General features: G+C 40.2%; 1 protein-coding gene across 2 annotated transcripts; it reads right to left on the reverse strand.

Annotated features, from left to right (window-relative positions):
- Positions 1-6,638: 6,638 nt before the first annotated feature.
- LOC109485953 (sialin-like) lies at positions 6,639-16,451 on the reverse strand. 2 transcript variants are annotated; one of them, XM_019789656.1, is made up of 12 exons: positions 16,318-16,451; positions 15,729-15,913; positions 15,212-15,311; positions 14,560-14,693; positions 14,296-14,383; positions 13,970-14,056; positions 13,454-13,578; positions 13,169-13,318; positions 12,593-12,725; positions 11,893-12,043; positions 8,575-8,668; positions 6,639-7,759 (listed from the first exon to the last, which is right to left on the reverse strand). In XM_019789656.1, exons 1-12 carry the CDS (start codon positions 16,385-16,387, stop codon positions 7,544-7,546), a joined length of 1,533 nt encoding a protein of 510 aa, XP_019645215.1. In that variant the 5' UTR covers positions 16,388-16,451; the 3' UTR covers positions 6,639-7,543. The 2 variants fall into 2 exon arrangements, with proteins under 2 accessions (XP_019645215.1, XP_019645216.1); XM_019789657.1 differs by lacking the exon at positions 16,318-16,451 and adding an exon at positions 16,145-16,210.
- Positions 16,452-17,097: the final 646 nt, after the last annotated feature.

Here is a 17,097-nt window from a genome sequence, read left to right on the forward strand (position 1 = left end):
CGCTACGTGCGATCAATACAGGGGATTTATTATAGATTGACCACGGCAAATGAAAAAAAAGAGCTTCAAATTTCCCAGTTGAGAATAAGCCTTTTCAGTTAGAAATGAAATGGATGATTAACGAAGTCGTTGGTTAGACCAATCCTGTTTTTGGAAGTGGGTTATATTATTCAGAACGGTGGTGAGGCCTACCGTGCATCTATTGGAAAACAAGATCATTAATGGTCTTCGTTCCACATGGGTAGTCAATAGCGGAGCTCACACACCAGTTCAACAGTGTTTCTTTCACACACTCACTGCCCTGTCTAGAAGCATAGGACTGTTTTTCTTAAAATTGTCTAGACCATACGTTCCAGACCATTGTTACTGTATTTGTCTGTGTCTTTGCAATTTGTTTTCCATTTCTTATGACAGTGTTAGCTTTTCATGTATCCAGGGACACCTGCGAAACTGGTCACAGATCTGAGTGCGATGTACTGGTAAAATACATAAAAATAAAAAATGAATGAAGCGATGTTTTGTCCCGTCAGGTTAGGCACCATTGGCTCTTGGTATCGGTATTGAACATCTTGCACGCAAAGCTTGTAGCTAAAGAATACCTTCAGCGACCTTACGTAAAGACCATCACGCTGGTGTCAGTAGAAACAAATCACTAGTGTTCTTGGGACTTCGGCAAAATCAATAAATTTGTAATAAAAATCTGGCATGAAGATCTTTCTTATTCCTGCTGGGGCAATGTAAGTCCGGGGAGCCAGGATTTACCGTGGCTGAATAATTCTGCAGGGAGGTTAGCTGGTCTTAGCGGAATTATGACTCCCGTCGGAAGTAATTGGAAGTATCATCCGCGACCTCACCCTGAAGCCCTTCTAGTTCAGGAAATGACCACGCATTCAAGATATTAAAGCCTTAATTGGGATTTTCAAATACGGAATCGCATAAATTACAGGCTCATTGACAGATTGCCCACTTGCGGCCTTTCTTAGGATCTGGTTACATTCGTCGTACGGTCATCGTACGATCGTCGTACGATAGAAAACTGGGGCTATTCTTTCCTTAGGTAGGCACAATTCTGTCGTACAAAATTAAGCTACATTTATCTTCTTGCCGTAAAGGCTGTCATAGATCTTTGTCGGCGGTTGGTTCTGTCACAGCCCACTTGAAAATGGCACGGTACCAAAATCGTATGACGACAGAAGACGAATGCGCCCAGACCGTAATTTTTAGAATTCCAATTTGCAGACATCTTTTCCGAACGAAATCAAGTCTACGTGATAAATAAGTTACCCACTGCTGTAATGCTCTTATAGCAGCCAATGTTCCGGCGGCGAACACGCTGTAACAGCAATGAAACCGTGCAAGTCACCGACTTATCTGATTACCTCAAGTCCACAGGTCAGAGGTGACGTTGAATTACAACAACACTATAATATCGGCAGTATGTAATTTGATAAATGACTTACATCTGTACGTGCGTGGGCTAACGACTAGTTTCCCGCCAAGACGTTTGAGATTGAGAATCGAGACCCATCCTTCTTAAGTCCCGCTTTCTTGAAACGTCGCAGAGGAAAGATCAATCTTTATTTTATCTAAGTGATTTCCTCACACTATTTCTCTGCGGTGCTAAGACGAATGGTTATACCACATAAAAGATAACTTAAGTATATATATATATATACTAGCAGTGCAGCAAGCTACAAAGACATGGTACACCATGGACAACAACACAACACAACACACTCTCTTTAAAAGGTTTTTCCTCTCTACTGAACCATGTAGAAAACATAGTGTTTAACGGCTGTAACATTCATCGTTATTGATGTTGCTTCAGGCCACCATGGAAGAAAAAGAAAAACTTTTAAAGGAAAATCAATGAACTTCTGACAAGACCGTCTCAGGTATCCAGTGTTGACCTGATTATTGGGAGAATCTAAGAACGTTCGATACCGGTATGCAATTGGTACGTTTGAAAACCCCCAACATGGGCAGATTAGTTTGTGGATTTTTGTGTCAATTTTACAGATGTTTCCGATTAGCCCTAAAACGTCTCATCTATATTGCCCATTTATCATGCCTGGCCTTCACCTACTGATATTTGAGCTTCGTATATTAACCCCAATTTTTAAACTTACAGTGAAACGTTAGACCCCAGTCACACACGTCGTGCGATCGTCGTACGATTACAACTGAGGGCATTCTTGGGATGGCCGTGCACGTGTCCTGCAAAAGTGTCACGGCAAAGGCGGCCTTTAAAGGAGTTAAAATTTCCCTATATCGTGACAGGTAGAACGCCCTGTAGCCCGTTTGTCCTGTGTCCTGTCTTATACATGTACATTTGTAAAGAGGACAACGATGGGAACGGTGGGAGTTTTTCTTTCATGATCTTCCTTTTAGTAGATGTGTCCGAGAAACTACAGAAAGTGCTATTAGATTAAGCCTAAAGTCTGATAATGAAACGGCCCACAAAAAGGAAGTTTCGGAACAAAGTCTTCTCTACTTTTAACCCACACATCCATATTTCAAGACAACAATTACAAAGTTTCCAATTGTGCTGCCTAGTAATGAAGGGTAAAATGTACTTTGCTTCAAATCATCAAAGGCTGGAATAGTTTGTCCAAATTTGAATCGACAGTTTTACACTTGGAAGATAAAGAAGAAGCCAATTTTGCCCACCTACGGAGAAAGATGTCATAACTTAGAGCACATTTTATTTCTTTTTAATGACTTTCATGGCTATTTGAATAGCAACTCTTTATTCTTTTTCTTCCGGGCTGAAGTTAAATGATTGGAACTCAGAGACAAAACCAACTGCAAACTTCACATAGAACAAGAATGTCAGAAAGTGTCTTGGATTGTCGTGCGTATGTTGGAACTGTTGATCTTCGTACCAGGATGTGATAAAAGTTGCATTGCATATTTATGGCAAGGAGCAAACTTTGGCACAACTTATTTCTATCGCTAAGGACGTAACTTCGAGTACCACCGATGCAAACTGGTATATCAACGTTGATCTTCAGTTGGTTTCCACGCATGTCGCCATCGTTTCTATTCAGGTTCAAGTGTGGAAGTCATATTCCTCATGTTAGGATTGTTAGCTAAGTTAATCCGGTATAAAATTACATACAATAACCTAAGCTTATGATATCAACATATAAGATTAAACTCCAAAAAGCATTTATGCAATTTAATCTATAAAAAGAGACAGTCGTTTCTGTCATTGCGTTTAGTTTTAGAAACATTAATCGTTCATGACGAACATATATGATACAGTTGAAATGCCCCTCCCACGGCTTCTCTCGTGTCCTCAATTAGCTCGAGCAGGAAAGGGTCAATTTAGATTCGGCTGTCAGCGGTCAAGGTTGGCTAGACCCCCCCCCCCCGGGTAATAAGGCGGCGTGATCACAAAGAAAGAGAAGACAGATGTTCTAATAAGAAGCTGTAAGCCACACGGTAGAACCAATACTAGAAATGGCCATTAACAAAACCAATCAATCAATCCATCTAATTGCCCAGCACGCCTTTAGGGTGAACTTAATCGTTTAAAAGTACTCTTCGTAAGACGATTTCCCACCAAAAGAACCACCCGGAGAAAAGTTCTCTAGATTACGAATTGCCTCCAGAACATCTCCCGGTACTTTCATCTCCGTGCCAATTTGAATCCAGTTCTCTTGCTGCGATATCTCAATTATTTCTCCTCCCACGGCGCTCAGACGGCAACAGAACGAAACTTGATTGGGAAAAGTTACGGATCCGCTTCGCATTCGATGTTGTCAGCAGACTGTAGAAATGCCTCTTTAATTCAGAGCCCACATCAGTCTTGAGAAAGGCAACAGCAAACGTTACCTTCAAACATGCACATGTACTGGGACTAACTTTTTCATGACATCCTAACGGGCTGTAAGAGTTTATAGAAAGTGTCTATCTCGGCAACTTATTGCAAAAATCCATCGTTGTAAATTTCTTGATGATTCTTCCCATGCATTGGTTCCCACAACGCAGCAGGACATTGAAGACAGGATATGAGATAACCTTTTCTGGGACTTTTCTTGACCTAACTCCCGTCAGTGTCCCCGATGTCATGTCTAGCATTAGGAAATAACTACGCAAACACAAGCAAACACACAGACAGACACACCAAAATCATAGCCTATTTTCATACCTTATTATTTTTGGTCCTGAAACACGCTGCGTTTAAGTCTTGCAATTCACGTAAACTGCCTCCTTCACGTGGTGACGTATTTGGAAACGACGTTTCTTGGTCATCAGGTTTCCAAACGCCTGTGGCGATATTCCTGATAGATCTCTCTCTTTTCTAATTGGCAATTTTTCATTATGAACGTCTGCATGTCACCAAGCCTAGGGAACAATATTATGTTTTTCGGTGTCTGACAAGGCTAAAATTTTCTATCTGACATGAATTCCAATGAAGGTCTGTGAAATCTCAGAATCTTGCCGGAAGCTAGTGGTGATGACATGGGGGATTCAGGAAACAGGATTTCTCTCCGTCAATAAAGTCTGAAATTGACTTTATTGACGGAGTAATGTCGACCATAGCTTACTACTGTGCTCTAATATTCTGTAATTCTATCGCATGTACTTGCATAAGGCTATTACCATACCAACGTCTGTGTCAGCAGCCACTTTCCTCAGTCCCTTGGTGGTTGCTGAGGCAAGGTTTGACTGCACTAAACGAAGCACTGCTAGTAAGTCCACAGAACTTTTATAAGGGTCTATGAGAGCCTGGCTATATCCGCTGCGTTTACAAACGACTCAGGTCATATCATAAGGTCTGGACAACTTTATTGGACCTACGAGCAGCAAATGAGTGGTAAAAAACCGAGGCACACATGAATCATACACGGCTCCAAATTTACGAGGTGCCCACACTTGATCATCCGGATGAAGACGGACATCAATCCTAAACTCTCGCCGTAAAAGGACTTATCAGTGCGGAAAGGGTCTACTGGGCATCGACACCCCCTCTCAACACCTGCCGCCTAGCCTATTTATGACGTAACATCCGGTCCCATGATGCAATGAATTACTCTCCCTGCGATTACTGAGGGAACAAGAATCCTCCACAGGCGATCTGTTTTGGGACGTGATAATGCCTAAACGATGTCAGAAAGCGCCGATGCGTATCAGAAATAAAACGGAACAGGTCACGGGGGTGGACTACAATTCTCTGTAGGCGCCGAGAAAGAGTGGAGACAAGGGTTGGAGTTGGTAGCTGCATAAAGGTAATGGTGGGTGAATAAAAGATTGTTTATCTTGTGTGTCCACAGGGAGGTAATCTTTGCTCAACATTGTTTCGGTAACGAACACTACACAGCGGCAAAGAGTGTAAATATTACGGATCTCATATATGTAGCATGTAGGTTGAGATCTGTGTCATCTGACTAACAACGTGTTTTATTTTCCGACACCTACTAGGAGGCGATGGGTTCATGTTTCTTCTCTCAATCACATTGAAATTAAGGGTTGATGAAGATATTTTGTCGAATCAGTTTGGTTTGTTTAAATCACAATGTCGCAGTTTATATCCTAAAGCTTGCATGTTATAGACCCGGACACCTAGATGGGCTTGTCATAACTTTTTCATTGTCAATAAAACTTATCATATTTTCTCTGTGGCATTGCGTAGCGTAATGGTTGGCTCAGAGCCCATGCTGAGTTCAAATCCCCCGGCATGACCCGATATTTATGCCCCTGGGAAAGGCACTTAACACGACTTTAAACAGATGAGCATAAGTACCTAGCTTCGGTTAGAGACGACTCGCGGATAGGAAGTTACATGTAAATGTGCGTGTTTGGAGACAGTCACACCACACGCACGTTAAAGAACCCAACACACCTTTCGAAAAAAAGAGCGGGGGATGCCTCGGTGTGCGATGGCCCAAATTGCACTTCACTTAAAATCCACAGTGTAGCAAATTTATCGGCAGGTCGATGTTTGCTACCTAAACCAAAGGAGACATTCCACAAATGTTACTCATCACTCTTGTAATAAAACGTCTACATCTGTTGGGCCCATTATCTATCCATGGCGCTAAGGTACAGTTGTCTTAACATCCACCATATAACTCACGTTTGGCAGTCTCAAATCTAGGAAGGCCTGTAAAATCTCCAGTGTCATGACAGCTTTTAACAGCTCTTACAGTTGGAGAGAAAGTACAAGCATTCACATGGGCTTTCGAGTGACGGACGCCCCTATTTTCCACATTGACATACACATTAATCACTTTTCAATTTGTACGTGTGTTAGGCTGCCAGCGAGTGCGTATGTGGAAAAAAGATTTTTTTCACATACGATTATGTGAAAATCTGGTCAGTCTCGTTTTATGCAACTTGATTTACTGAGGGCCTGAAGGATTTGGTTCCTTTGAATGTGTTTGGTAAATGTTTCTGAGCTACACGGAACGTTCATTTATACACAGTAATGCGTCTCAACGCTGTGAAGGTCCATTTCATCACACCATTCCATTATGGTCATGGCATGTAGAGCTCGTTTCTCGAAGTTGGTGACTGTACTGATACCGCGCGAAAATGCAACGTATACATGCCCCATCTATGGCTTTCTATCATCAAACTATCATTTGGGAACTGTAGAAACTCAACGATCAAAACTTTTAACAAAGTCATTAATTTTTGTCATTTTTTTTACATCATATTGAATTTACCTTTTTACATTGCACATCGATATTCACAGCGAATGAATGCGATTCCGTACGGTAGTATTTTTGTCTGCTATACGGACGTCTTCAAACAATTTGAAAAGGTAAAAACAGATCTTCTGTTCTCTCTGAATGCTATGTGATCAACTCGTAATAAAGCACTTTGAAAGAAAGTCAACATGCCAACCCGAATACGGAAGGTGCATACTTCTATCGTTGCAATGGAAATGTCATAACTTACTAACACATAATATAATATCTTTACTATAACTTTAGGGTAAAACGAACTCACATCGATTGTGAATCAAAAACAGAAATTGCACATTAACTATTCTCAGAAAGCCATCATTCCAAAATAGTGATATTGATTATGAGATTTTCTTCGGAAATCCTCAAAGTATAGCAGCTAAGAATTTTGGATCGATAAACCAATAGTTGAAAATGCATTCTTACAAATGCCATTGCAATTTGAGCACTGGTATCATTTACAAACCATTATAAAAATAAATGTCCATAATTCTTGTCCTTATCCACTATTTAGAATAACATTGTACAAAATCCAGCTTAAAGAAGCAACAATAGAACGCTGTTTACTTCCGGTATGGAAGTATTGTTTTGGGAAGCATGAGTTTATGGGTTTGTTTGTCTGTCTGTCCTAATTGTTTGTTTTTCATGGTGGGTAATTTTGAGTGAAGTGTGACCATGTACGGCTTCAGGAAGTGGTGTAATACAGGATTAAATTACATTATACTATTCCCTCCACAGTTCAAAACGTCATGAAAGCCCAAAAAACACTTCCCCAGAGGTCTTTGAACCTGAAGGTTGCAAAAACCCAAAATACATCCAGGAAAACGGAAAACTCTAATTTTTTGTTAAATAATTGTTCTGCCATATTGATCTTGCTGCTCCTCCTGATTGACATGTAGGGATGTCTGTGTACTTTTGTTTCCCTCTTCTGACTTCTCCTTGGCCCACTCCTGGACTGTTCCACTCCCCATCAGGAGAAATGTAAGAGTCCCGAAGCCATATATTCCCCCAGCGATGTAAAAGACCTTTTGCCACTGAAGTTTGCGAGACGGCCACGTTTTCTGCAACAGATATTACAATATATCTCTGAGTAAATAATAAATACACACTTGTGGCCATGGGTTTATATACCAATGTGGTTCCAAAAACAGCAACTTTTGATTCAATATCAGAACTTCTACAGATATTTTAGATTAGAATTTATATTCTGATCATGTTCAAATCCTCTTCTGTACAATTTATTCATACAAGTTGAGAATAATACTTGAGCTTTTTGCCTTGACAGAAAATGGATGAAAGGTAGTGACTTCCTCTTGATTGTATCACTGGTGTTACTTAATACAAAATAAATCAAGCCAATGGATATAAATCCTCAAATAAAAAGAGTTTCAGATACCATCCACTCGCTATCTTTCATCAGAGACTGAGACTGAAGACAAGTAGAAGCTGTATATAAATGAGTAGCTGAACTGATGTGTGACTGAGTTACTGAAGCAAGTCAAGCAGCTCCTTTTAGATAGGTTGGACCACAGGGGCTATTGTAACAGTGGTGCGAGTTCTTTTACATATCAATTCAGATGTTCAATTTTGTATACATTCTTGTCTTCAGCTCATTACAAGTCATGGATGAAAGGCAGCAGGTGCTATGTGAAATGTCTCTTTTTAGAGAATTTTTCCAGTGTAGCTTTATTTATTTTGCACTTTCCCTGTGTCATCTTAACGAATTGTTTCAACTTTTAACTTCAAACACTGTGAAAAGATCCTTTCTCCTCATACCATAAAATAAAACCACCACGAAAGTCCATGTAAAGACATTTACAGTATCAGTGATATTCATCACCATCTGATCCGGAGTTTAAAGCTTAAAGTTCCTTACAGCATGTTTGGTGAGGATGCCCACCACTGCAGGCCCAGCAAACCCAGGGAATGTGGCGATACAGTTGGTGATGCCCATCAGTACACCTGCATGTCTGTGTGTGGGAGAAGGTCATGTTCAGGGCAGGCATTTGTAACCACATCTCTCACTCCAACTGTTAAAATTGTTAAGGGCCTTTGCCCTTATCATTGTGCATGTGCAGTCCAAATTATGAGCCAGCTTATTCCCAGGTTGTCTATTCAATCTTGGCTATTTTATTCTGATTTGTAACCTAGTCCGTCTGTTGCATACAAAATGTATGTAACGATTCTACACTAATGTGCATTACTATGGATAACTTCTGTGTATTTTCCAGCCCCTTGGAGAGCACAGTTCCGGTATGTGTTGCTTGAACAAAAAGTATCTACTGTATTTCAAACTTTCTTCATATCAATCAATATATGATTTATTATTCATGAATCCCGTAAAGTATGATTGTTAGTTTCCCCCAGCAGTCCCAGGAAGTGAGACAATATTTCCAGCCCACACTCCCATCATCATGACTAATACTGAACCTCAGGAAGGGCACCCCAGACCCTGAGTGGGTGTCCAAAATGACATCAACTGTATCATCAAGTTGATGTTGTACATTTGTCACAATTTGGATGCCCCTTGAAGAGTGACCCTATTATTTGACACATCCCATCCTATAAGGTTCTAGGAGAAGATAGCCCTTACCTATACAAAGGGCAAATACATCAAGGAATGTTCCTAAGACCTGAGAACCAGTAGTGTAAATGATACATTACACATTGCTTCTATATACTTGTACAGAAGTTCATTTCTGACACATGTATTGACCTGTTTGTTGTTAGTAGGTATGGTTGTAGAGGACCTCACAAATGTTGTTGTACTTCTGCTGTGTCAATATAGATTTCTTTTGTGATCTACGACAGGTTCTTTTAACAGTGACCAGATTCTGGTTCCCATTTATTGATTCTTAGGATTGACAGCTAGAAAAGCCTCAGTGACACATAGAAAATATCAAATACCCTCAATAATGTATAGTTTTACATATATTGAGTTTTTTTAAGCAAACCTGGGCCTTGTTAATAGTGAAAAGTCTTTCTGGACATTATCAATGCCAAAGTCAGCACTTTATCAGTCTAATCTAATTAAACAGTGTATTTTGCAGTTGTCAGTGTGACAAAAGTGGGTGAGATGACGTCAGCTACTACCAGGTAACACGGTACAGTGCTGTAAATGCAGATTTTGTGGCATTTACAGCACTGCATTTTCTGCATTTTCCACAGTGACCTATTCTTGCAAAATCTTGAAACTGCAAATATGTGTTTTATGGTCAAATGTGTGTCTCCTGTCCGAAAGAATTGTTTCAACTGCAAAGTTCTAACACTGTGAAAACTGCTTTACCCTCTGATTGTGAAATAAAACCAGTACGGATTTGAAGTAAATGTGTGTACAGAATGATGTCAATTATCTTCAAGCACTTTAGAAGATTGCCCGAATTAAGGGGTTCAACACACACATCAAAGAACATCCATTGAAAAAATGATAATCTCTCATCTTCTGATTGGGAAAGAGCAGAGGATAATGAAACATAGTGTGCTGCTTACTGTAAATCTTAAAATATTTGCCAAGGCTTTATTTTCAAATTTTAAGCCATGAATGTGTTTTATATTTCTACTGTAGTAACATTTAAGACAGAATTACTTCAAGTGTGAAATTATAACACTTCTACAGAAACCTTCTACTCCACGCCACCACAAAATAAAAGCACTGCAAATTAAAGTACATGCCTTTAGAGTATTATGTAGGCTCCTGTGGGGTTGGTGACACATATGGCCATACTGCAGTAATGAGCTGGGATTTACATGGGATTATCTACTGCCATTAAAGTGTTAAACCTCATTATTGTCCAATGGTCATGTAGTATTAGGTAACATCTGGACTACTTCTTGTTTGCAGGTCAGTGATGACATAAAATCTAGAATCATGTGTGTTTATTTTGCATAACCAGTAATAACCTCTAATTTTGTACAGTAAGTACAAAGTACAAAGACAGGGAATACTGGTATTTCCATTTTTCTGACCTGATCAAACAACAACAAAGGGCATGAAACTTCAGTTGTTATACATGTATAATAGGAAATGCAAATGCAATATAGGAGGGACAATGCCAAAAAAGTTTCATGTAATACTTTCAAATAAAACTGAAGTTGTAAATCTTGTTCCATCCATTACCCTTGATAGTTGCATGCTGATTCATTAGATACTGTTTTATCTTTGTAAGGACAATGTTGATTCGTTAAATTCCAACTGTTTGATCTATGAAAGGACCATGCTGATTTGTTAGATTCCAACTGTTTGATTCATGAAAGGATCATGATTCGTTGGAAGATGAAGCTAAAAGAAACTAAGGTGAAAGACCAGCTTGAGGGGATTTACACGATGGCGTCATCAGTGTGGGCAATCTGTAATGGCTGATTAATAAGCACCATGATTAAAGGACCCTTGCACTTCTGAATTCTTATACTTCTATCAGTCAAAAGTTGAGTCAGCTCTCGATTAATGTAAAAACACATTAAAGTGCTTCTGAGTTAATGGACGTGCACTGATGCATGCAGAGTGTTTTCTTGTGATTACATGAGGCTTTCAAAACATATAAACAGCTGTCCCACCATTTCTTTGGTGTTTGTTAGCTGATAAGTCATTGTCCTTAGTGCTGAACAGCTGTCCCACCATGTCCTTGGTGTTTGTTAGCTGTGTAGTCCTTGTCCTTGGTGCTGAACAGCTGTCCCACCATGCCCTTGATGTTTGTCAGCTGTTTAGTCCTCGTCCTTGGTGCTGAAAAGCTGTGCCATCATGTCCTTGGTGTTTGTCAGCTGTGTAGTCCTTGTCCTTGGTGCTGAAAAGCTGTCCTACCATGTCCTTTATGTTTGTTAGCTGTTAAGTCCTTGTCCTTGGTGCTGAAAAGCTGTCCTACCATGTCCTTTATGTTTGTTAGCTGTTTAGTCCTTGTCCTTGGTGCTGAAAAGCTGTGCCACTATGTACTTTATGTTTGTTAGCTGTTAAGTCCTTGTCCTTGGTGCTGAAAAGCTGTTCCCTATGTCCTTTATGTTTGTTAGCTGTTAAGTCCTTGTCCTTGGTGCTGAAAAGCTGCCCCACTATGTCCTTGATACATGCTACCTGTTTAGTCCTTGTCCTTGGTGCTGTACAGAATTGTTTGAACTACAAACTTTTAAAACACCACAAACCCTCCCTTTTCCTTCTACTACAAATTTCATTAGTCCCAGTTAAAATAGAATGAATTTACGGTACCTAGGAGCGATGTCCAGATGGTTGATCTGGAAGCCCGACATGCCCAGCCCACTGGAGGCGATCCCTATGGTTAAGAACAGGACTCCCAGGTACTGTTGGTGACAGCTCACATAGCCTGCCAGCACCAGGAAAACACCTTGAAGCAGCATACCTGTCACATAACAGAGATCAACGTTCTTCTTGACTAACATTCTCTCTCACTTCGTGCAACACTGTAGTGTACAAAATATGTAACCTGTGCATGTCAGACAAATTTTAATGCCTAGTTATCATCTTGATAAAGAATTGGGAAAAATAAAACCATAATACTCATATTACATAGGAGAATATTGCCTGTCTCAACTATATTTTTACTTGGTAAAAATGTAACTCTTGCCTTCTTTTTTTAGTAGTGAAGTCGGTTGCATGGACATGACATGAGATACAGCAGTGCACATAGCAGTTAGCTCTAGTACTGCAGCTTATTTCTTGCTTGGTATAACATTAATCCTCAGTCTTTTTGTATAATAAGGGGTGTAATTTGTCAATCACAGTGTAATGAGGCACATTATAGACTTTGTAAAGACAATTAAACTTCATAAACATTAGCTTTCAAAAGTGAAAAAAATGAAATATTCAATGTTAAAAATTCAGACAGTTGTATCATAGAAGGAAATATTATCTTATATGTCTGACAAGATGGCCTTCATATTCAGCTCACCTAAACTGTTGAATAGCTTTCTGACAGCAGCTGTACTGAGCAGCTGCTGTTCCCTGAGCTTGTCAGCCAGCTGTCCCCCCAAGACCTGCACCAGCCACATGCACAGGTAAGGTAGGGCTGACAGGAAACCATCCTAGTCATTAGGACAAAATAAGAAATGGGAGATTTTATACTTCCAGGAATACCCCCATACCAACCACTAATTACTGCTGGCTCCCAGCCAAATGCTGATACCTTCACATTCACCCTGTTTCCTGTGTCTGGTCTTTTGACCTCATGTCATTCTGCCTGTCAATCTTCACCCACCCCACATGCTGTTGACCTACTCTGTAAGGACAAAAATTATAAACCCACAGCTTATCCACCCAAAACAGTATATTTCCCTATTTGGAAGTAATGTGGTTAGTGGCAATGCTCGTCAAGTCACTTTGTTCTGTGAATTTTTAACAAATAAGAATTTTACCACATGTACAAGACTTTCATATAGACTGAGATTTATTTGAAATATAATTTAGTTAGAGACAATGAGGTTGTTACAGAACACCTGTGTGAGACCTAAAAGTGAGAACAAAACACCTGTGTGAGATCAAACAGCAGGATCTCCTTCATGTAAGTTGGGAGGTTGGTGGAAAGGGTGTAGGTGCCCCAGTTGAAGCAGATGTGTGTGATGATGAGGCCCCACACTGGCACAGAAGTGGCAAAGGACAGCCAAGGGGTAGAGGTAGTCTGCAACAATGAGAAGTGTTTATTCATTCAGTTATTGAGATTTATACCACATTTCTAGAAATATTGATATAACAGGTAACTGTTTCCTTTCAAAGGTGTAGACCTGGAGACCAGCTAAGTGAAAGGAGTTCTAACCTTTGATAGTGATGTCCCTTCCCTAAGCAGTGAGTGCTCAATGTATTCCCTCTCTATGTCAGAGATTCTGGGAGAATTAGACACTGTGAACATCCATGCAACAAACCACAGACAGCCAAGGGTACCTGGGTCATGCAAAATAGAACAACTTTATCAACACAAAATAACATACTTCATGTACACTTATATCCATCTGTCCACATAAAACACAGTACCCTAAAGCTGCCATTCTCTCTTGTCAAGAACACCAGTACCAGTTCTCTATTTGTCAACAATATTGCCAGCATTTGATTTGAAACTTTTGGTGCAAAATGATGTAAACTCACCGAACAAGGTTACTCATTTATATCTCACCTTTTGCCTTCTGACAAAACTCTTGTGAGTATCATTCCAATGTGTATTGTAAAAGCATTTTCGGTCAGCAAAATGCCAACTTTGTTTTTACCTGGTGAGAATCATTTATAGAATAGGATATACTGTGTAGGAGGTTTGCTGGAGTAGCTTAGTGGTCCTTACCAAATGCATAGAAGACCACAGGCCAGCCAAAGTGGTCACACAGAACACCTGATACAGGGAGGGCTAGCATTATGCCAAGGTTCCCACCTGTTGAGACATATATTGTTCAGAGAACAGTCTGTAGAAGTCATCAAATCAACCATATAGATGCTAGAATTCAGTGACACAACATGAAGACTGCAACAGAATGTCATTGATGCATATGAAAATAAAACTACTGTAACAGCACTATATTCTGATATTTGAAATTATCAGGAAAAAGTACAAACTAGTTACAACAATTTATTCTAGCTTTAAAAAGCTTACTGCTCATTAAGTGAGAGTACCTGACAATGAAATTGTTGCCAGTTTGCTTCTCTCTATTGGAGGTGCCCAGCTTCTCCACATGGCATGCATGGCTGGGAACAGAACACCCTACAGGGATGGGGGAATGGTGGATTGTGTTATACAGTCTGTTACTTTGTTACAGTTACTTTGTTGTTATGTGTACGTTCTAAAACAAAAAGTGGGTAAATTTAACTTCGTAGCCATTGCAACCAACTCCTTTTTGATGGCATCTAACAGACATTTTGTCAGACAATGGATCTGACCTCTGCCAGCCCTTCACACACTCGGACAGCGATGAGTAGCCATGTGGCTGTCCGAGCTGCCAGGGGTGTCAGTAGGGTGAAGACAGCTGTGAACAGGATTCCCAGCCCAAACACCAGCTTCCCTCCAAACCGACCTGTGAGACAACAAACAGGCTTAATCTGATGATACTATTACACTCAATCTTCATGCAGATCTCTATTGGTAGCCAAGACCATTTCCAATTATAAGGCAAGACAGTATCCAATGGGTCTTTAATACCTATTGGATACTGTCTTGGGTACTGAAAGATCTGCTTGGAGACACTTGGAAACACTAGTCATCAGTTCCATAAGACAATGACAATGACTATGGTGCAGGTGGATACATTGTAGAATTGAGCATTGACCTATTATTTCTCATCAGGGATATCATCACTGATATCAGTGTATTCTTTAAATGGTAAAGAAAAAGAAGAAGAGAAGTATGGTTGTATACCTTGTAGTTAAAAACAGATGATGAATTGTTTCCACCTCTTGAAGCATACATTTATACATAAGTCACTCCTACAATTCTCTTACCTCTCACTACTACAAAGGAATAGAATAGGATATTAGATTTCTATAGGATGTGTGAGTAAGTTTGATATTTTACAGTGTTCCTATTTGCCCTTACCTGCGAGCCAGCCTGCGGGAACCTGTGTGAAGATGTATCCGTAGTAGAACGCCCCCAAGATGGTGTTCTGGGTGGTGGGATCCCAGCCAAACTCTGCTGGCTAGTCATGCATCAAAGGTAAAGACTGATTATTCATAGATTCAGTTGCCTGGTAAAATGGACATTTCTCAGATCTTGTGTTTGGTAATGGCACAGTCACATTTGAGTTCAAGTTCATAGTCTGCAAATTCCCTAGTCGGGACAGTCATCATTTCTTGTTCTATATCCTTGTCATTGGTGGCTCATTCTGTCACAGCTGAATTTTTCAGGATCTAGGACACATGCATGACTAACGAATGCATACAGTTTGCAATTGTATGACAACTGTATGACGTTCTGACCAGGCCGTAAATGTGAAGGCATAGAAAAACTCACAAACTGTATAAATCAAGACACAGGAAACTGTTACATATAAGCTGGAAACTTCAGTTAGAAACTGTATAAAAGTGTTATTAGCTTGTGATAAAAACTTTTCCACCTTGTCATCACGGGTGACGTTCACATTTGGTATGCAGTCTTCTGACCCATTGAGAGCTGGTTGCTGGGTGTGGTTAACCATAGCAACCAAGGCGATGGTGAGGTTGACCCTCATGGTGTAGGCGTTCAGGAAGCCCAGAGTGGACATGATGGCCAGACCGTACCGACAGGACGTCCAGACAGGCACTAGGACAGAGCAAGGAGGTTTACGGCTTGATTTTAAACCTCCGTGGACAGAGTGAACACAATACCACAAGAATAGCCTACTAAAATCCGACAACATAATAAAATACAAAGGCTCTAAATATGTTCATGTAGGTATGAGATCTCCGAATTCTTGTTTGTTGTTTGTTGGCAGTTTGATTTAAAGGCCAAATTACAAAACCAATAAAGAAAAGAAAATAGAATCATAACTACCTGATGTTTTTGTCCCCACCACCCACACCCCACCCATAGTATTATTGGCTATCAAGTATCATGCAGTTTCTCATGATTTCACTGCGTCTGAAACTGAAATGTGCTAACGTTTATCGACACACTGCAAGCGATCTAAACCTTATCCCGCTATTGTGAAGTTTTCTGAGGCAAACCTTTCTCTGAATACTGTCTTGTTTTCCCCTTGTCTAGCAGAGGTTCACATTCGTCTGCCATGTCTGCCATGATGTTTAACAGCTGATTGTGGTCACGTGGGCAAACAAGTGAACATGCCTCGGGCAAAGTCCACCACCTGTTGATCTTCTCCAAGCAGATGTTTGGTTTAGACCCATTCGGATAGAACGTTACTGTAGATTCTTTTATTTGCGCGGAACATTCTCGTGGAAGGAGGGGGAAATGCTGTTTTCTTAAAAGTTCGCTTTACTAGTATCGCAGTGTCATGAGTATACGGCGAAGAGGTGACGAAAATAAAACCACCACGAACCATTTTAAGATTAACAGCAACTGATAAACGAGATCGCATTAAAAAAAAAAGATAAAGATCATCAGCGTTGACTGAAGACATTATATGAAAGCCAACAATCTTGTATTTCTGTATTCAAGAAGTGGAGAAAATGACACTAATTCAGGTAGCCTTGTATCACTAAATCTACAGAGGCTGCCTCACGAGTATCACGTTTACAACTACACTCATGGCTGCCTCACCTTTGCAAGTATATTCAAGGCAACGACATTTTCTCACTTTCCGTATTTTCGTGTCACGCTGACTATCGACGAAGGGGAACGAAATTTCTTTTTTTTTTTCATTGAAAATCGGTGCGTGTGCGGATGTCATCCATAGAATTTTCGTAGCAGGGTTCGGGAGGCGACTGGAAAGAGTAGAAAATGGCCAAATAGAGAGATAATATGCCAGGGGAGTTGGTCCGCTAGAGAGT

The sequence above is a fragment of the Branchiostoma belcheri genome, unplaced genomic scaffold (assembly GCF_001625305.1).
Source record: "Branchiostoma belcheri isolate BF01 breed outbred unplaced genomic scaffold, Haploidv18h27 scaffold79, whole genome shotgun sequence".
Classification (NCBI taxonomy): Eukaryota; Metazoa; Chordata; class Leptocardii; order Amphioxiformes; family Branchiostomatidae; genus Branchiostoma; species Branchiostoma belcheri.

Bases quoted from the DNA above. Each gene is read 5' to 3' on its own strand.
- LOC109485953 (XM_019789656.1), bottom strand. From the start codon at position 16,387: ATGGCAGACATGGCAGACGAATGTGAACCTCTGCTAGACAAGGGGAAA. The intron at 15,914-16,317 runs GTTTGCCTCAGA...GCTCTGTCCTAG, and splicing joins AAGACAGTATTCAGAGAAAG to TGCCTGTCTGGACGTCCTGT. The intron at 13,579-13,969 runs GTAAGGACCACT...TGCATGACCCAG, and splicing joins TGTGGTCTTCTATGCATTTG to GTACCCTTGGCTGTCTGTGG.